This window comes from Miscanthus floridulus, chromosome 10 (genome assembly GCF_019320115.1).
Source record: "Miscanthus floridulus cultivar M001 chromosome 10, ASM1932011v1, whole genome shotgun sequence".
NCBI lineage: Eukaryota > Viridiplantae > Streptophyta > Magnoliopsida > Poales > Poaceae > Miscanthus > Miscanthus floridulus.
Window position 1 is genome coordinate 9,638,134 of NC_089589.1, and position 19,769 is coordinate 9,657,902.

At 41.1% G+C, this 19,769-nt stretch overlaps 3 protein-coding genes across 3 annotated transcripts; 1 reads left to right on the forward strand and 2 right to left on the reverse strand.

Moving 5' to 3' along the window:
* Positions 1-212: 212 nt before the first annotated feature.
* Positions 213-3,482, reverse strand: LOC136486195 (protein ZINC INDUCED FACILITATOR-LIKE 1-like). Its single transcript, XM_066483045.1, has 11 exons — positions 3,437-3,482; positions 3,317-3,366; positions 3,157-3,232; positions 2,428-2,628; positions 1,730-1,817; positions 1,181-1,266; positions 990-1,097; positions 830-874; positions 644-732; positions 445-488; positions 213-363 (listed from the first exon to the last, which is right to left on the reverse strand). The coding sequence occupies exons 3-11, from the start codon at positions 3,160-3,162 to the stop codon at positions 263-265; spliced, it is 768 nt and encodes a 255-aa protein (XP_066339142.1). The 5' UTR covers positions 3,163-3,232; positions 3,317-3,366; positions 3,437-3,482; the 3' UTR covers positions 213-262.
* Positions 3,483-5,102: 1,620 nt separating this feature from the next.
* LOC136486194 (uncharacterized) lies at positions 5,103-8,863 on the forward strand. Its single transcript, XM_066483044.1, has 5 exons — positions 5,103-5,469; positions 7,348-7,397; positions 7,584-7,787; positions 7,868-8,003; positions 8,090-8,863. The coding sequence occupies exons 1-5, from the start codon at positions 5,203-5,205 to the stop codon at positions 8,861-8,863; spliced, it is 1,431 nt and encodes a 476-aa protein (XP_066339141.1). The 5' UTR covers positions 5,103-5,202.
* A 3,721-nt stretch (positions 8,864-12,584) lies between these two features.
* Positions 12,585-14,784, reverse strand: LOC136486196 (protein ZINC INDUCED FACILITATOR-LIKE 1-like). Its single transcript, XM_066483047.1, has 6 exons — positions 14,545-14,784; positions 13,456-13,496; positions 13,194-13,254; positions 13,009-13,111; positions 12,786-12,888; positions 12,585-12,707 (listed from the first exon to the last, which is right to left on the reverse strand). Exons 1-6 carry the CDS (start codon positions 14,699-14,701, stop codon positions 12,633-12,635), a joined length of 540 nt encoding a protein of 179 aa, XP_066339144.1. The 5' UTR covers positions 14,702-14,784; the 3' UTR covers positions 12,585-12,632.
* Positions 14,785-19,769: the final 4,985 nt, after the last annotated feature.

The following is a 19,769-nucleotide window of genomic DNA, read 5'->3' on the forward strand; positions in this document are numbered from 1 at the left end:
CAGCCCACTATGTTAATGTCTCTATGTATGTTGATGGGCTGATGGCCATGGCCACGTAATGGATCCCATGCTAATAGCTCAACTGGTAGACATAATAATGACATGACATTCCTCTAAAAAAAATGACATGACATCCCAGTTTAGCGAGCACCAACTAGCATTTGTCTAATTGGTAATCGTCAAATCATATACATCATAATCGATCTGAATGATTCAATGTTCCTGTAACTAAAAATACAGAAGAAAAAAAGACTAGTCCCGATCATACTGCTCTGGACTCTGGTGAGGCCATGAAGGGTTTGAATGTGAGGATAAGTCCAAGAAACTCGATGACATTGAGAAGAAAGAACACCATCTGATCACCTGTGTATATGGAGGAATAAGGCGAAAGTTTACACCACAGTAAAATATTGCATTACCTCTAGCACTTAAAAAAAAACTGACCTGGGAAGAAGAAAGCATGCTGCCGTGCTTGTGTCCAAGAAAACCTGCATTTGTAGGTAATTAACAAGTCATGAGGACCCAAAATGCCAAAGAAGGGGTTTGGCGCAATGGCTTTAGGAGTCAACATAGAAGTAGGGATTTGGTGCTAAAAACCCAAAGTTTATTCTCACAAAAGTGGTTAGTAACTAAGTATACTCACACAGTGCCTGCAACTGCAGGGGCGATTGCCTTGAATAGGGACATTACTGTCACTGACAGTCCATTTGCAGCTCCTCTTTGGTCTTGAGGCTGTAAATAATTGGGCGTTCATCAATCAGCTACATATTGCACCAGTCATTTTTATAGATTGGTGTTGAATTCATCTTAACTTATGGGACATACATACCACAGCATTATTTTGAAGGATGAAACTGCTCGAAATGATGGTAGCCTGATACAACATATCATGGATGAAAAATATAAACATGAATTATATATACAGATCCTAAGTGCTCTCCAAGTTATTTGGAATCTGTCAAGGTGATGGAGAAAAGAAAAATACTCACAGCAAGATTAATTTTCAAGATCGATGCAATATTCAAGATGATCGATAGTCCAGTTCCTGACAGATATGTCATAAAGGGATATCCAAAGAGAACAAGTATGCACAGAATCTGCAAGATCAGGCACAGCATAAGACATGCAGCCAGAAGAGACAGAGCATATCTGCAGTTGAACACTAGCAGTTTTAACTCACAGCTGCAACTCGAGAAGTCTTGATAGGTCCAAGAATTTTATTAGTGTGAGGATATACAGAGAGTTGGTATATAAGAAGACTGACACCTGGAAATGCAAGGGCCAAAATACTGCCATGTGTCAGTACTGATACACGTATAAAATACATAGAAAAGAGTAAGGTGTAAATGACATAGGGAAAAAACGATAGCTAGACTCAGGGAAGGCTCGAATACTCTGTCCCACGGGCTCTGTTGGGCTGGAGTTGTGGTTTGGGCTCGGGCTGCTTGTTATTTTTTAGTGTTAATAATATTACTAAAATGGAATAAATGTTTTGGGCCTGCCTGATTTTTTTTTTGGGGGGGGGTTACGGTCACTGCTGCCCAGGCCGTGTCTAGCAAGGGCCTCGGGGCTGGGCCTGGCCTGGCGGGGTAGGCCAACAATGTTGAGGTCTTTTATTTCCTAGCAACCTAAGTTTGACAGAATGGTAAGTACATACATTACACGAGATAAAAAAAAAGTACATACATTACACTAGCAAGGCTGGTGAAAGTACTAAAAGAAATGTTACCTGTAATTGAAAGAACTTGACCTACAGCCTCAGATGATAAACTGAGGCCACCATACTTCTTATCACTTTCAGTCCATAAAGAGAACACCTGAAGTTGACTTCAAATGATATCAATAATCTAACTACTGACAAAATCTAAGGTTTGCTTATTACATGTGTTGTAGTATTAATGTAGTAGATTTATCATTGGACACCACAAGTCAAATTTTCTTGTGGCTACAAGTTTTTTGAGATAAGGTCTTGCGTCATGACATGTACAGATTGCATATTAGGATTTATTAGGACATATATTCTATAGGCTAAAAAATAAAAATAGTGTTACACTAACATCTAGATAACTCGTTTCTTATAGCTGCAATTAATAAACATTGTTCCACTTAAAAATCAGTGCTGAAAACATCAAGTACTATGTCTCACAATACGTAAAATGGTTCAAGAGTTCAATTAATTGCAGAATCATCCAAAGTTAACTACAGGCACCACAGTAATTGTAACCATCCAAAGATAATTACACTATTAAGAACACATTATATTTTGTTATACTAAGTCCATCTCTATCTGTGTCATGTTAGTCTAGACATATTTACGTGTGCCTACTAATTATATTGTACATTTAGCACATGTTTTTGGTGAATGCATAATTAGCCATCACATTTCAGTACTCGAAAACAATAAGAAACTGAGATCGAGAATAGTACCTCTGAATAAGCCATATCATGAAAGGAAAATACACAATATGTAATTAAGGATGACATGAAGGGCCAATTCTTGAATAAACTCTTCTTGTCGTCCAAACTTGCAATTTGTTCAGCATTCTCTTTGTAGTCACTCTGGTGGGCCTCCAAAGCTTCAACATTTTTATTTTCATTCTGGTGAACTCTGTGCTTGTGTAATGTCTCCTAAAATACATCCAAGATAATTTACTATAGAATGAGGAAGAATAAATTTGAGGGACAAAAGGTCAACATCGTACAAATGAAATATGTTAAAACGTGATTTTCCCCTCATTGTTCAGGCTTTACTTCAGTTTACATTTCATTAGAAGAAGCGGGGTGCAGCCTGTGCTGATATCTTCTACACAATGTGAGGTCTAGGGAAGGAAATTTCTAGACACTCTCATCCTTACTTATTTTGCAAGGGGGCTAATTCAAATTGTTAGGACCTTTTATGAAAGTTAAAGGAGGCATACTGTCTATTAAGATAGTTGAGATTTTTTTCTATTTAATCTTGATAGATCGTTGTATTGTGATTGATCATGGATGTAATCAGATGAAATCATTTGCAACTACAATAGATAAGTTTGTTTTGTAACTTCATGTATAAGTTGTAGATTGATCAGTAAGGTACACTAAGGTCAGCAAACAGCCTTCGTTAAGTATATTTCTAATTCCAAAGCTAATATTTCTAACTAATGCAATCTCACGTACCGGCATCCATATGCAGCTCACAAGAACAACAGTAGCAAAGAGTGAGGTGCATAAGCATGGCAGAAAATACGGGAACCTGTCAAGTTTCTATTGAATGTAAGTATTCTAAAAATCAAGTATGTTACACAATATAATAAAATCTTCACTGAAGAAAGAATACCTCCCGAAGAATGAGTCAGGTGAAAATAGGTTTGGAAATTTTTCTGCAGGCTGTCATAATATAATTAGATCATAATGCATTTCCAGTTGACAGCCTAAAATTATTGGATGTCTACGGTACCAGTGCAAGGTAGCCTCCTAGAGCAGGCCCAATGATCAGACCTATACCCCAACACTACCGGAGACACATTTTCTCCCGTCGGCCCAGCCCACTCCCCTCGGCTGCACGTCTCCCATCAGAGGCACAAAACCATCCCCCACGTGACCTGTATACCGTCCGGGAAGGTTTCTCCTGCCGTCACGGGTGCTCGTCGCCAGCCCATACAGATGATTTTCGCGGGCTACCGCAGCTGTTGGCCCACAGAACAGAGAGAGGAGCAGATCGAGCGCGCGGGATTCTGACAAAAAATTCCGATGCGCGCGTCCAGTCCGCGCCAACAGCCCCGCGTGACCGGCTCCATCCCCAATCTATTTTCCTCGGGTTCCTTTCCGCCAGCCTGCTCGCGCCGCATCCAGCCTGCCGCATCGAGCGACGCCGCCTGCCTCTCCCCACCCAGCGCCCAGCATCGCCGCCGCCGCCGCCGGCAGCCCGCCACCGCCCGCCCGCCGTCGGCCGTCCTCAGCCACCAGAACAGTCGCTGCTTCTCCTATTCCCTAGCCCCGGCGCCTAGAAACCCTAGCGCCGCCGGCCGCCGGCCGTCGGCCACCCGCCGCCATGCTGTCAGCCACCGGACTCGTCGCCCCCGCCCCTATACCCTAGCCCCGACGCCGTTCCCCACGACGTCCAGAAGCCAGGTACGAGGTACCACCAATTCTGTTGTTGCTTGTATGTGTTCGATGGAATTTTCCTTTTTTTTACTAAAGCAAATTCGTTCTTGCTTGTATGTGTACGGTGGAAAAGGTGGCTGCCTTCAATCTCACAGATCTGGTATAAGTTGCATCAACAATCCAAGTTCATCCCCTTGCTCTGTGATTCCAGGTACTCACGATAGTTCTGTTATCACCCCAACTGCTTGTGGAGATTTCTTCCTTTTCTTTTTAGGCCTGAAGCAAATTGTGCTGTGCATGTACAGAAGTGGGAGAGGTGAATCATGGCCTGAGAGACATTTTCTTAAGCACCTATTGACGACCTGGAATTTCTGCTAGTGATTGTCCAGTGAAGATCTAGTTGGTTAGTTCATCCTCTCAGATTTTTATCGATTCATGCTATACAGTATTTCTTCTTTGGTTTTGTCGGACATACATAAGTTGTAAATTTGTAACAGGTAAGTTGACTCGAGGCTATTGCTGTTGCCATTTCGCTTCTGGCTACACTGGGAGTTACCATTTAGTGGTAAGCGTTTCTTTCAATGAACCTTAATCTCAATAGTACTATAACTTATCTGAATTTTTTGGCATTGTTAAAACATTTGGAGTGTAGTTTTCGTTTCAGTATACTATCCTATGTTCATGTCTGCTACTTTCTTACTGGCACGGTAATAGAATTGTATTGTCATTTAATCTGATTGATTCCGTCCTTTGTATTGTGGTTGTGATATGACTTGTGACCGGATTTTGCTCTATTTATTATATCTCTGGTTTGCTTGAAATGGTTGGTTAGTTCTTCGCTCCTTAATTCCATTGTCATTCTCTATAGCCATCTCTTAAAATGGGTTAAATCATGTTGTTGATTCTGCACTGTATTAGTATTTAAAAAACTGACTTTTTTTGTACATTTCTTGTTTAGCAATGACTGATATTTTCATTCGATGTTTAACAGGTGTCTGACTGCTGATCTCATTGGTTGTTCTTGTTGCCATTCCACAACTGCTTCCAGAATTGTATGCACAGAATTTGATTTGCAGCTGGTTAGTAGTTCTAAACTTCTCATAAGTTTGCAGATAAGATATGGCAGATCGTGGCTGGATGTATAGTGGTTGGAAGCGTGGTAGGCCAACGAATGAATGGGTTGAGAAAACAAATGAGTTTTTGGATCGTGCCTACTCAATCCCTGAATTAGTTGAGTCTGATACAATTAAGTGCCCTTGTGCCATGTGTCGGAATTATTTCAGGCATAAAAGGCCTAAGATAGAGTTGCATTTGTGCCACAATGGGTACAAAGAAAATTACCAAACTTGGACATCACATGGAGAGAGGCGGGAAAACCATGAACATGTGATTGGTTTAGAGGTACAGCCTGAGGGATTTGGTGAGACGGATCGAATGGATGATATGCTTGTTGACTTAGCTGGTGGGCACCCACCATTAGATGAGGAAACACCAACTGGTTTTGCTGAAGCTTTCTATAGAATGGCTGTTAGTGCAGATGAGCGAGTACATGACCAAACCTTGCACTCTAGGCTCTCTACTGTTGCTCGTCTATTGGCCATTAAATCACAGTACAATCTGTCAGTAGCATGTTATGATAATTATGTGGGCCTTGTGCATGAACTCCTTCCCCCTAATTCTAAGATCCCCCAAGATTTCTATCGTTCCAAAAAACTGCTAGAGGGCCTTGGCATGCAATACCATAAAATTGATGTTTGTGAAAAAAATTGTATGCTATACTACAAAGATAACAAGAATAAGGATACGTGTGACATATGTGGTACCTCCCGCTATAAGGATGGATCAAACAAGGTTCCACGTAAAGTGTTGCGCTACCTGCCTATTACAGATAGGTTACAAAGATTATATGCACATGAGGGCACAGCAAAACTAATGCGTTCACACAAAGAAGATCATGTCGCAAGGTCTACAAAAATGTTGCATCCATGCCATGGCAAGGCATGGAAGCAATTTGATGATGATTTCCCAGATTTTGCAGAAGATGCTAGGAACGTAAGACTTGGGTTTGCAACTGATGGATTCACACCATATAAATTGAATGCAGCTTCTTACTCTTGTTGGCCAGTTTTTTGGGTTCCCTATAATCTTCCTCCTGGTGTTTGCATGAAGCCTGAGTACATATTCCTTGCTATGGTCATCCCTGGACCAGAACATCCTGGAAACAAACTAAGTGTATTGCTACAACCTATGATAGATGAATTGCTAAATTTATGGGCTAGGGTAAAAACATATGATGCTTCGGTGAAGCGACACTTTACTATGAGAGCATCATACTTATGGTCAATACATGATTTTCCAGCATATGGCATGTTTGCTGGATGGAGCACCCATGGGATTTTTGCATGTCCACAATGCATGTGTGAGGGCAATGCATATCGATTAAAGAAAGGCCTTAAGGCTACATGGTTTGACTGCCATAGGCGGTTTCTTCCTATAGATCATCCCTTTCGAAACGAAGCAAATGCGTTTCGCAAGGGCAAGGTAGTACATGAAGGACCCCCTAGGAGTTTAACCGGAGTGGAGGTTAAGGATCAGCTATACAGACTGGTCGATGATACAGACAAATATGGAAAACAACACAACTGGAAATATATAAGTGGCCTTTGGCAGCTTCCTTACTTTACTAAATTACTGCTTCGTCACAATATAGATGTGATGCATAATGAAAAAAATGTGGCTGAAGCTATTTGGAACACATGTTTTGATATTAAAGATAAGACTAAAGATAATGTGAAAGCTAGACAAGACATAGAGCTGCTTTGTGACCGTCCATCTCTTCATTTGTATAAAAGGAATGGGAAGTGGCAGAGACCAAGGGCCCCATACTGTATAGATAAGGATGATAAGATCAAAATTCTAAATTGGTTCCAAGAACTCAAGTTTCCAGATGGGTATGCTGCTAATATTAGGCGTGGGGTTAATCTGCTGCAAAAGAAGATTTTTGGTTTGAAAAGTCATGACTTTCATATCTTTATTGAGCGTGTACTGCCTGTTGCATTTCGAGGGTTTCTACCTGAAGGTATTTGGACTTCTTTGGCAGAGTTGAGTTATTTTTATAGGCAGTTGTGTGCTAAACAAATCAGCAAAGATTCAATATTATCATTGAAAGAGAACATAGCAGTGCTTATTTGCAAACTAGAGAAAATATTCCCCCCAGGTTTCTTCAATCCAATGCAACACTTAATAATTCATCTTGCTGATGAGGCATTATTAGGAGGCCCTGTCCAATATCGATGGATGTATCCATTTGAGAGGTGAACCAAAAACTTTCCCTTTCATCTATTTAGTATGGTACCTATTGGATTTACTAAATGGAATTTAACATGTAGGTATATTCTGGGCATTAAAAACAAAGTCCGAAATAAGGCTCGAGTTGAGGGCTCCATTGTTGAGGCTTATCTTGTTGAAGAGGCCACAAACTTTCTCTCTCTGTATTTTAGATCTAATGTACATTCTGTTCGAAATAAAACACCTAGATATGATGATGCTGGCTCAACTTCTGTAAGGGATTGTGGCATTGAACTGTTTGAACACATTGGTAGATGCTTCATCTCACTGGGTTTTCGTGACCTCACAATAGAACAGTCAAAGGCAGCAGCCCTATACATATTAACTAACATCCCTGAAATGGATGATTTCTTCAAGTATGCCTTCTACTTATATGGTTCAAAGTTATTTTTTGATTGATACTTGTACTGTAACAATGTCAAATATGTCCTTGTAGAGAATTTGATAATGAACAATGGAAGGGTCGCTCACAGCCAAGTGCACGGGATATTAGTAACTTAAGATTAAATGGTTGGAAAGGCACACGTGGTAGAAATAGAGGCCCCAATTTCTTTGATTGGTTCAAAAACATAGTAATGTCACAACTCAATTTTAGCAAGTTTTTTTTTCCTATTTAAATCGTAATAAACACTAATAAATGAAATGCAACTGTTTGCAGTGTGCAATCAGATCAAGTGTTCACAATGTGTTGCGTCAAATTTCATATGGGTTTCGCAAAAGGGTGTCCTCCTATGGTTGCTATGATGTGAATGGATATAGGTTTCGGTCTGAGAAGTATGAGAGTAAGCGGGCAGGATTGGCTACAACCAATAGTGGTGTTTGTGTGACGTGTACTGATGACAATGGAAATGCTCTTGAGTACTTTGGTGTTATTGAAGACATCATTAAAATTTCATGGGAAGGCAGGGAACAACTTGATCTAGTTTTATTTTATTGCCGCTGGTTTGATCCGACTTCTAGGGGTGTTAAGCGAACTGAAAATCTTGGTCTGGTGGAAGTGAAGCATAGCTCTAGGCTTCAAAATTTTGAACCGTTTGTGTTGGCAAGTCAAGTTACACAGGTTTATTATCTATCATATGCTAGTGACGACCCTAGTTTAAAAGACTGGTGGGTAGTGTACCATGTGGCACCAAGAGATCGTTTGCCTCCAATCGACATCAACAATGATTCCATTGAAACTGAAGGGCCAACAAATGACATCTCATTTTTCCAAGAGGATGGATTGGAAGGCACATTTGTGATCGATCTAGGTGACATTGAATTGATTGACACATTAGCCTCAGATGAAATAACTGATCCAAAAGAATTGGAACAGCTAGAGAAGCAAACTGTTGCTCCAGAGCAGGAAGAGATATTAGAAAGTGATGAAGAAGGCGACGAAGATGATGCTGAATCCTATGATGAAGACTGCTACGAAGAAGAGGATTTCTAAAAATGATTGTTGTATTTCTGAAATTATTGTACTAATGTTTAAGTCTTATTTCTATCTAAAATTTGGACTCATGTATCTTGTTGTTTAATTTCTATTTCTATCCAAATCTGGACTCATGTACCTGCTATGTTTCTTATATGTGTGATGCTATGTATCTTGTATGAGAATGTGACGGTTTTAGTTTCTTTATGTGCATCTTATTTGTGTTGCTATGTATCTTATGTATGCAGTTTTTGTTTTTCTACAGCTTGTACTTCTTTTTGTAACATTTTTTTGTGGCAGGAGATGCAGTCGTTCAATCATCGGACGGATAGGCGACCACGGTCAAGTGACGTCACAAATGACGTGGACAGTCAGCCCCCCGAAGCAAAGAGGATAAGGGGCCGCAATAAACCGCATAAGCCTCGCAATGGTCAGATAGCCTTAATACCTGAGGGTGACAAGTATGTGACCACTATTTTTTTCTCCCTAGTGTGGACAATGCTACTGTTAGAACTTGCTAATCCATTTTTTGCCTTGATTCACTTTTCTGATTGACGCAGCCAATTCCGCTACGCTAACTACTCAATTGATGATAAAATGAAGAAAGGCCCCATCCTTGGAGTGATTTTAAAGAAAGAATATCCCCCAATCATCAAAGGGACTACTAGAGATGGTTGTGAGTTCAAATATCATGCAAGCAAATGGTCCCACTATTCGCACATTGTAAGGAATGATGGTCAAACACCAGCTGACCGTGTGAAACAAGAGTTTTGGGTGAGAATTAAGTTTTGCCATTGCACTTCTTTCATGTTGCACAAGAATTAGGTTCTGTCCACTGCAGTATGCTTGATGGTTGTTTCTTGTGCAGAGCATATATTCAGTTCCTGAAGAACTTGAAGACGAAGCAGACCGTGTATTTGAGAAATATGCACACAATCAATGCAAGAATATGATGTACCAAGCTCGTCCAGATGCTGTCAAGTACTACTATCGGGAGATCATTAAAAGCCCAAAGACTGATGCATTTGCATCTTCTAAGTTACTTACTTTTGAAGAGTACATGCAGTGCAAGCCTGATTGGTTCACTGATGAATGCTGGGAGTCCCTTTGCAAGTATTGGTGCTCTGCTGAATACTTGAAGAAAAGGAAGCTTGGGCAAGATTCTCGGAAAAAAAATCCTGATGGCGCTCAAAATAGGGGTGGTTCTAGGCCATTAGTTGAGACTCAACAATTTCTGGTAATCTACTTTATCACAAGCAATTTCTTTCTGAATGACTTTGATTATTTATTAGGCATTAACATTGATCACTCCCATTTGAACATAGCTAGAAAGTATAACCAGCATTTAAACTTATCTGTACCTGTTCTTTTCACCTCTACTTAATGCAAAGGCAGAGCACCTGCCATTTCATGCTCAAAAAAACATTGATCACTTCTTTTTATGCCTTGAAGGGAGCAAAGTATGGACCTACGAAAGGCACAGTAACAAATGCTTTCTGCTGCATGAGATCTGGTGTTAAAAATTGTGATGCCAATGGGAATGCTGGGCCAATTCCTCAGCAGACAAAGAAACTTGTTGTATGTAGCAGAATTTCTATATACTTATGTGCTTTTCCATTCTTAATTCCTGGCTAACTACTTGTGTTGTTTTTAGGATGCCTACAATGAGGCATTACAAGAAAAATACCCAGATAACTGGCAAGAGCAACCCTTTGATGGTCATATTGCATACAAGATTGGTGGTGGCTTGGCCCATGGTCGTCTTGCAATAGGAGATGGTGCTGTGAAGAAGGCTATGATAATTGATGTTGCTAAGGCAAGTGGGACAAGGCCAACAACCTCAAGGGCTTTTCAGAATCTGTTTGCAAGATATGAGCATTCAGTTGCAACCGTTGGTCAGTTAACTCAACAAAACATGGCCTTGGCTCAACAAAATGCTGCATTGACTCGAGATGTGAAGCGTAATGCTCGTCTACTTGAGGTACAATTCTATTCTGGTACACTATCTCTGCAATGGAATTGAAGGTCAGATTGCAATACTAATAATTCTTCACTTGCAGCTCATTGTTAGCAAAGTACAGATAGAGATACCACCTCAACTACTGCAGGAAGAAGAAAATGAGATGGTGAGATTAAATCTTAAGTGTTGATGCATATTAAGTTATCACATTGTCTACTAGCAGCCATGCACGTAATATCTGAACTACTGCTACTCAAGTCTGATCATTACACTTATCACTCACTTGGGGGTTGGGGCTGATGGACATTGCACTAACTTGGGGGCTGGGGCTGATATTGATCAATATGAAGAATAATTATTATCTTACTGAAATTGATGTATTGCTTGGCCATTCCAAATAACATGAACCAGCAGCCGCAACATTTAGCATCTTTCATCTTTTCATAGTGCCTGATGTTGGTCCACATATAGATATGTTCCTTTCAAAGTTAATCATTTCCACAATTTATCTGGTCTACATATTCTCATGAACGGTCCAATTTTTTCATTTTGAATGTAGGGAGGGGCTATAGATGGATCCTCTCATGCGTCAGCCAACCTAGACAATAGCGATGGCCATTGATTTGTGTGATGGCAGGAAGTATTTTTTTGGAGCCGTAGTCTTTTGTTCATCAGACTACAGGTTTTGGCAACAACCAGCAAGTTAGAAGGGCAACAAAAGTGGATTTTGTTGCTATTCAAAGCATGGGTGCTAGTTGTGAAGTAGCAGCTGCATAATGCCTACTCAGAGCATGCAGGCTTGCGAAGAAACAGCAGCACATTGCCACCAAAGCTGCATTTTTTGGTTGAGAGAGCAACTAGCTACTAGCAGATTGCCTTCTCAAGGGTCAAGGCAACAACCAGCATGCTGTTTGAAGGACATGTTGTGCAACAGAGGTATGTTGGTTGTGAGATAGCAGCTACCTACTAGCAGATTGCCTCCTCAAGGGTCATGGCATGTCATCTTAAAGTAATAGATGCTAGATGCCTATTTTGGTTGGGAGCTATATATCGCCTTCATAGGTTCCTGTTATGAAACTGCCATTTGAACATGTGGCTGATCCTGTACTTCAAATTATGCTAGCTGTACCTAACTAGATGGCCAAGTAGGAGGCAGTAAGTGCAATGCAGCTTTGGATTGAGTGTTCGTGTGAATACTTGAATGATATTGGAAGACCATGGAATGTAATGTAAATGAATGGTTCAATGACTTTGTAATATTGCTGCAATTAGTTGCTGTTGAAAGTATTTTTAATGGCTCTAATAAGCTGTATTTTGGGAAAAATGAATTCCTGTCAAAGCTATACCGTCAGGAGTAGACAAAACCTTTCCTGACGGTAGGTAACCGAGAGGAAGGGAAAAAGGTTTCCCTGACGGTTTGATGGGTGACAGAGAAAGTTTGAGAAATTCCTGACGGTTAGACAACCGTCACGGAAAGTTTAAACCTTCCCTGACGGTTTAGTACCCGACAGGAAACATTTCCTGACGGTATGCCCATGAACCGTCGCGAGAGACCTTCCCCTGACGGGCCCAGCCGTCAGGAAACATCCCTGACGGGTTTCCGTCAGGGAAACTTCACCTTCCCTGACAGTCAATCCCTGACGGCCAATTCCTGACGGTTGCCGTCACGGAAAACAATCCCCGACGGTTTACACTATTTTTCCTGACGGTTCTGGCCGTCACGGAAAAAGTTGGCTGGGGTAGTGCAAGCTGTGCCGACCTAGAGTTACAAGGAGTGAACTTTAGAATAAAAAATATATAAATAGAACAAGAAAAGTTGAGATTTCATCAGTGTAGTCTTTTGTTTACAAGTGATATTCCCAATGCTTCATGTTCAGGCCTGCAAACTTCGATAGAATAAGCCTGTGAAATTACACATTAGTATAAGTATATTAGTTGTGCAATACATCTCACATGAAACAAAACCCCAATTCACAGCACCTTAATTGGCCCAAGCAAACCATTTAAAGCACCAAGGAGAAATCTTGTAGCTATTGCCATCCAATAACTAGTACTAAGCCCAAATAAAGTATTGAATACGACCCTGAATATTAACAAGAATTAAGTTAGGGGAACACAGTATAAAAAGGAAAAATAAAATAAAATGGGAATAAATAAAATAACACTTTAATCAATAGTTTTAGAAGCAATTCCTTTTACTAACACAGAGACAACGCCAAGTATGGCAACTGGCTTCCTCCCAAATCGATCTGCTGCTATTCCCCACACAGTTGAAGTCAAGCATCTACCAAGCATAAATGAAGCACCTGAAAATATCCATAAAAAAAGTTCAAAACACCATTTATACTAGAATATCTCAAATGAGAAACAACAATTATGCGGACTAACCCACAAATCCAGCATAGAATCCAATGTCTTCTGTTCTTTTTGCAACATGCAAGTCTCTAATCTAGTAAGTGATAAACTTGTTAGCCAAAAATGTTTCAAATATGTGCACGTACATGTGCATGTATATATGTATGATAAAACACGAATGGATCAAATAATCTTTACGGATCAAGTGCTATATAATATTAGTTAGCAATTACTGTAGAGTAACCAGAAAAATATCTTTAGTTATTAGGGTAAGAGGACATGATGAAATACGTACCATGAAGTACAAGAAGGGGAATAATGATGACACCGGTAAAGCTGACAAATTATAGGCAGGGGAAATATGAAGTATTAAATATGCAATTATATATATGTGTGCGAAAAGAATATAATGAGGTGCATGTTAAGAATTATAAAATACAGGGTTCCCAATAATGCTTCTAGATCAATATGTGCTTATGGCTATATTTATTAATACTATTTTTATCCACTAAGGCTAATTCTAGCAGCTTTCAGTGCACCTTTCAGTTATCCATAAAACTCTTTAAAGGGATAGGGTTAGTTAATATAATGGTCTAGGATATTTTCAGAGGCGGATGAGGCAATCCTCTTTAGTCCTTTGCCTCTGAAAATCCTTTTATAGATGCAGATGTTGCTTGTGCGTCCCTATGCATTACCAAAGGCAACATTTTTTTTCTGTCCTCTGAAATGAGTTGGGGTGTGTCCTAAGATATTTTCTATAGTGAATGAATATTGATATTTTGGTGTTTAAGTAGATTGTAGAGAGTTTGTGCATAATTTTCCACAACTAAGAATCATTCATAAAACCAAATAATTCTTAGTATCCATAAAACTCTTTCAATGTCAGCATTTTCAGGAGGCTACCTAAACACACCCTGACAAATGAGTCCACATGTTGACAAATGAGTCTACATGTCATTGTGCATGTACAGGAAAGTACCCCTGACTTATGTAAGCAGGGGCCTTTTTAGCTAGTACTGCACTGGTACTACCGGTGTGGACTATGCTGTTGGTACTACAACTGAATATCTGATCACCCCAAATAACCAAATTAGACAGTTGTGGGTGCCTAAAAGCAGAAGCTTTGGGGCTGATTGGTTAGCTTCCAAAATTTACCATGGATTTGGCGAGCCATGATTTTGGATAGTATTTAGTTTGCTATCAAAACTTGTGAAGCTCTCACATTTGGCTTGCCAAATCTATGGCAATGTTTTTACCCAACTTTTGGCTTGCCAAATCTTTAGCATGACAAATTTTAGATGTCAACCAAGCGGCCCTTTCATACAACACCAAGAGCTCATACACAAGGGCATGCAGGGACCGGGAGGACAGAGAAACTCCTTACAAGTCGCGAGGCAGACGATCCAGACATACAAGAACTCCTTGTACGGGAGGCCCTCCTGGAGCTCCTTCCTCCGGTCGTTGGCACAGCCCGGGCATCCCTCGTGGTACACCTTCTCCTCCTCCTGCAGCAATGGCGACGTGACGCTCTCCTCCTCCATTGGCCGGCCGCTCTTCAGTCGTCTTCACAGAAGAGAAGCAGGAGAGGAGAAGAGCCGCCAAGTCAACGCACGCAAGAACGTACTACGCCAGGAGCGAGCGAGGAGGGAGGGCGAATGGAGGAGGAGATTGCAATGGTTTGGTGGCCTGGCTTGGTTTTTTGGTGTGGTGACCCCGCGTACGCCAAAGCGATTCCGTCACGGGTTACGACGTCAGGAATGGCTGGAGGCTGGAGCAGACAGCTGAGGAATTTTAATTTGCGGGAGCGACGACGAATGGATGCAGAGATGGTGTGGATTTTACTGGCACGGATGGTGGATGATGCGGCGCTGTGGTGTTGCACTTGTTGTCTCATCTGCAAATAGAATATAGAATGGCTGTACAGAGATCGTTAGTATTGTTAATGACTGACCCTTGTCACCGTCGATAGAGTTTGGTCAGCGTCTCAGCGATAGTTTAATTAATTGAGAAATAACAAAAGCTCGTCAAAAATTAACCGTGATCGAGCAGGGGTGGATCTAGGCGTGTTTAACTGACCCCGATAATTTAAAAGTTTAGTAAATCGAGAGACAATTAAAAAGTTTGGTAAATTGAGAATGGAATATCACTGGCCTTAGCCTAAATGGGATTGGATAATCCGATCCCTACCGTCCCGGCATCTGTTGAGCCCAACTTCAGTTTCAGGTACGAGTTCAAAAATCAAACCAGGCTCGGTTCAACTTTAGCTATAACCCCCGAGTCAATAGTTACATGGGATTTGATCTCTTGGTAAAAAAAAATATTATGTTTATATAGCTTAGGAAACCAAAAGACGATATTGCTATATAATAATTGATAATTATAACTATTTTTTTTCCATCTCCGCTAAAAGAGTTGCAGCGCCCTGAGGGCTGAGGCCCTCCAGGCCTCTATTACTGCAATGCCACTGTTGGGTCTTTATCGGGAATGCTACGCTTAGGGCGTCCAACGCCCCAGCCAGAATCGGATGGCTTACCCACTATGAAAACGCATCTCCTTACGAATAAAAAAGAAATCCCACACCATGCTTATTTACACGCCTCTTCATTCCTATGGATCTAGCATAGTCTTATCCTCTCGCCTGCTCTCGTTTCGCAAACACAACATTATCCTCTCGCCTGCTAGCTCTCCTCCCATCGATGCTAGCACCCGAGCCAACTGTAACACCCTAGTGTTAAGCATTGCATTTGACACTTGCATTTCATGAGCACAAGCATCATCCAAGCATTCATGAGTATGAGCATATGGAATTTCGTCTTATTCTTACATATTATCACATGTGATGTTGATTATATACATGCATTTGCTTGTGACAATGTGTGACCAATGCCTTTTACATGATGCTAGTGTGACTAAAATTGAACAGTAGCTTAGATTGTTTGCATGACAGTGCACCCTTAATAAAAAGTTGTAGTTCTTGACATAGGGAACAAACTTTATTTAAGGGTCATGAGCTAATTTAGTGCCCAACATAGTCAAAAACAGCTCCAAAGTAGCAATCAAATGTTGTTTAGGGACATAAATTTTGTTGTCTAAAGCTGATTTTCAGTTTCAAAGTAGCCTAATTTGGAGTATTGTAGTTTGAAAACCATCGCGAATTGGACAAAACTTTCTGAAGGAAAGTTGTATATCTCTTATAGCTCTACAATTCTTAGTAATGATGTTTTTGCTAAATCACCACGGATTAGGAGATCTAGGAGCTCAAAGTCGCCCTGTCAGTCGACTAAATCAGGCCTGATGGCCGATTTCAAACGGCCTCGGTGGCCGACCGCGCGCAGGCCAGGCGCACCATCTGGCGGCCATACGCCGGCGCCGGGCCGCGCTGCCAGGCCAAAGGGAGGGCAAGCCTTGCGCGCACCCTCTCTCACTCTCACCCGCGCTCTCCTATCTCTCTCTCGCTCTCGCACAATGCCAAAGCGGAGGAGCACCGTGCCGTCGCCGCCACTGAGCTTTGCCGGCCTAGGTCGCCGCCCACGCAGCACCACCACCCAATCCACCTCACCCATAGCTCCGCCATGAGCCGCTCCACCTTACCGACCCTCCAGTGCCACCATCCGAGCCGAGGTAAAGCCACATTTCACGTCGCCGCCGCCGCCATGGCCGCGGAGCGCCGCCGAGCTCCGAGCTCGCCCCTGGCCAGCCACCACCGTAGCATCTCCGACCTCTCTCTCCCTTGTTTGATCATCACCGTAGGGACTAGTTTCTAAGACCGTAGCCGGCTTAACTGCTACTACCGCCGTCGCGCGGGAACGCGCCGCCGCACCGAGCGCGCCCGCCATGGCTGCGAGCTCAAGCTTACCGCGGCCGGCCCTCACTAGATCCCGTCTTCCCCCTCCTGTGTTTGTTTCCGCACCGCCGTGACCTATAGCACCTTCTCCTATGACGGAGACCAGTCACCAACCACCGTCTCGTTGGAATGGCAAGCGCCGCCGCGTGCGCTGTGCGCCGTCGTGCCGCCATGTGTGATAGAACCGCCTAATTTATACAAGATCAAGTACAATTGTCCTCGTTTAGCTCGTTGACACGCACATACTTTCACTTATATAAACCCGGTAGTCCGCCGAGTGTCACGAAGTACCTCGGTAAACCAACATCACAACTAAGATCGTGTGATTAAGCAAATACCCATCACATACACAGAGTTGCAGCGGAAATAATATTACAAGTTTGGGTTTCAAAACCGGTTAAGGGAAACAACATAGCTTTCAATGATTACATTAATATAAGTTTTAAATACATTGCTAGCATAAGTGACATCCTCTGACAAAAGCATATAGATGAGAAATAAATATAGAGTCATCGAGCCCACCAGTAGTTAGCCACCATCTTCCTTAGGCCAAAAAATTCACTTACAACATGGTGGGATAAACCCTGAGTACTCGAATGTACTCAGCTAGACTTACCCATCATAAACCAAAAATAAAGTGACTCCAAGGATCATACAAGGCTTTATAAGTGGAGCTAGCTTGACAATATTTTGTATAAAAAGCCACTAATTCAGCTATACATTTTATAATTCGGTGATCAAGTTAATTATAACTATTCATCTCTAGATTAGTAACTAACCTATGCCAAACATGTGGTATATCATTTAGTAGCATAACAATAGTAACCATAGCCGGTGTAATAATTCCATGTTCATCATAACCATCATATTACATAATTCAATTACTACAATGCTGGTGTGAGTCAGAGTTTCTTACTATCCGAGAGAGACGACGATTCGAATCGATTTCAACCAGATGAGAATTTATTCCTAACACAAACCTAGGTTTACCAGCCACGGTAGCCTTAGGTCACCTTTGATATAACTCAGGTCCACATTTCACGGGTTCGACCAGCGCCGCACAATCAGGGACGACCAGCTGCCAGGACGATCAGGACTACTCTACCCTTGGGCTCATGTCTGACTTCCCGCACATCCTTACTACCATCCAGAGTGCGTACTTTTATAGAACGGGGCCCGACCTGCGTTGAGCTACTCGGCTTCATGGTCGGAATGAGTTATCCGGCCAGCTAAGTGAGAGGCATGCGTTCAACCTCGACAGATTCGCCAACAACAGTACGGTCCTTAATCGACACAGACGGGATATAACATGCACATAAGACCTCCATGTCCTGCTACCTCTCAATCACCAGATCCCGTCCGGTCTCCATTTATTCATCATCACATGGTTATTTTTTACGATAGCAATATAGCCAACCGTGCTTTGGTATCCACCTATATTTTACCGGTGACAGGAAATCACCTGACTTCTACCGGTCTAATCATTGCTAAGCATATATTCGATCCTGGACCTACATAGGGTTCAATGTATATTACTAGACAAGGAAGTTATATGCATCAAGTGGTTCCAATCAACTCTTATAACCTAATGCATTAAACGTAAAAAGACTCAAGTTGATATTTATAAAACATAGGAGGCTTAGAACGCTCCGAGGCTTGCTTAGGATCCAACACTAGGTTAGTGTTTGTTAGATGACACTCGTTTGGCGAGCATCTCCCATATCGCACTTGCTTAGTCCTTCCGTCTTCTGGATGGATTCACCAAACTCCATCTTCGGATTCAGCTCCAACATCATGTCCTTTACGTGGTGCATCTAGCGTACCTAGATGAGATAAAAAATGTAGATGTATGAATGCATAGAAAACAACTCATGATGCATTGCAATAAGCATACAAAGGCAAGGACAAGGTAGTGATCTCAGACATTTTATAAAGCTTAAGTAGTGATCTCAGACATTTTATAAAGCTTAGGAAAATAAATACAACTCTCATATTATCACCAATATATGATTCCATGTTTAAATGAACCAAACAATACAATCATTCAGATTTGTCCAGAGGACATGCAAAAACCTGACAGCAACTTCTAGACTCTATAACTCATAAACCATCAGTCCTAAAATCATGAAATTTAATTACAAACAAGATAAGGAAATTATCTACAACTTTTGTATTTACCATATTTACAGAAAATATCATTTGATCCATAAAGTTATCATCACAACAGAAAATACACATGCAGCTATTTCAGAATGTAACAATTTGATGTTTCACTTGTTTTTACTAATAAAGAGCATGCACACATGAGCCATTTAAGAACTTTAACCACCACTAACATACTTAGTAACACTTTATTGAACCCCAATCACTCAAAGCATCACCAAATACAATTACAAACTTTATCTATAATTATGCTTTTATTAATCCTTTTTCCCAATAAACATATATATAATTTTAGTGATATATGAGAATAGCTAGTTTGGGGCTGAGAATTTTATGAGTGGTAGATGTTATCAAAACATGGCTACTGTACAAATTTCACATGCTCAGGTTTTATAATTTAATTATTAAAAAATACAAATTGCTAATGCAAGAAAACATGTAAAAGCAAGATAAATCTAAAGATCATCCTTTTCTATAAATATATAGCCATATTATGATTTCTCAGGTCACAATATCACCATGCAAAAGCAAAGGAACCACATTTCACATTTTTGCATATATAATTTATTTATAAACCATTTATCAAGCATTAATCAAGTTAA

What these genes read in the sequence shown, in the direction of transcription:
- LOC136486196 (XM_066483047.1), bottom strand. Translation starts at nt 14,701, where the DNA reads ATGGAGGAGGAGAGCGTCACGTCGCCATTGCTGCAGGAGGAGGAGAAG. An exon ending in GATCGTCTGCCTCGCGACTT is followed by an intron (nt 13,497 to 14,544) that starts GTAAGGAGTTTC and finishes ATAATTTGTCAG; the next exon opens with CTTTACCGGTGTCATCATTA. An exon ending in ATTCTATGCTGGATTTGTGG is followed by an intron (nt 13,112 to 13,193) that starts GTTAGTCCGCAT and finishes GGATATTTTCAG; the next exon opens with GTGCTTCATTTATGCTTGGT.
- LOC136486194 (XM_066483044.1), top strand. Translation starts at nt 5,203, where the DNA reads ATGGCAGATCGTGGCTGGATGTATAGTGGTTGGAAGCGTGGTAGGCCA. An exon ending in GAAATGGATGATTTCTTCAA is followed by an intron (nt 7,788 to 7,867) that starts GTATGCCTTCTA and finishes ATGTCCTTGTAG; the next exon opens with AGAATTTGATAATGAACAAT. An exon ending in TTGATTGGTTCAAAAACATA is followed by an intron (nt 8,004 to 8,089) that starts GTAATGTCACAA and finishes AACTGTTTGCAG; the next exon opens with TGTGCAATCAGATCAAGTGT.
- LOC136486195 (XM_066483045.1), bottom strand. An exon ending in TCTTGAAAATTAATCTTGCT is followed by an intron (nt 875 to 989) that starts GTGAGTATTTTT and finishes ATGTTGTATCAG; the next exon opens with GCTACCATCATTTCGAGCAG. An exon ending in TCCTTCAAAATAATGCTGTG is followed by an intron (nt 733 to 829) that starts GTATGTATGTCC and finishes AATTATTTACAG; the next exon opens with CCTCAAGACCAAAGAGGAGC.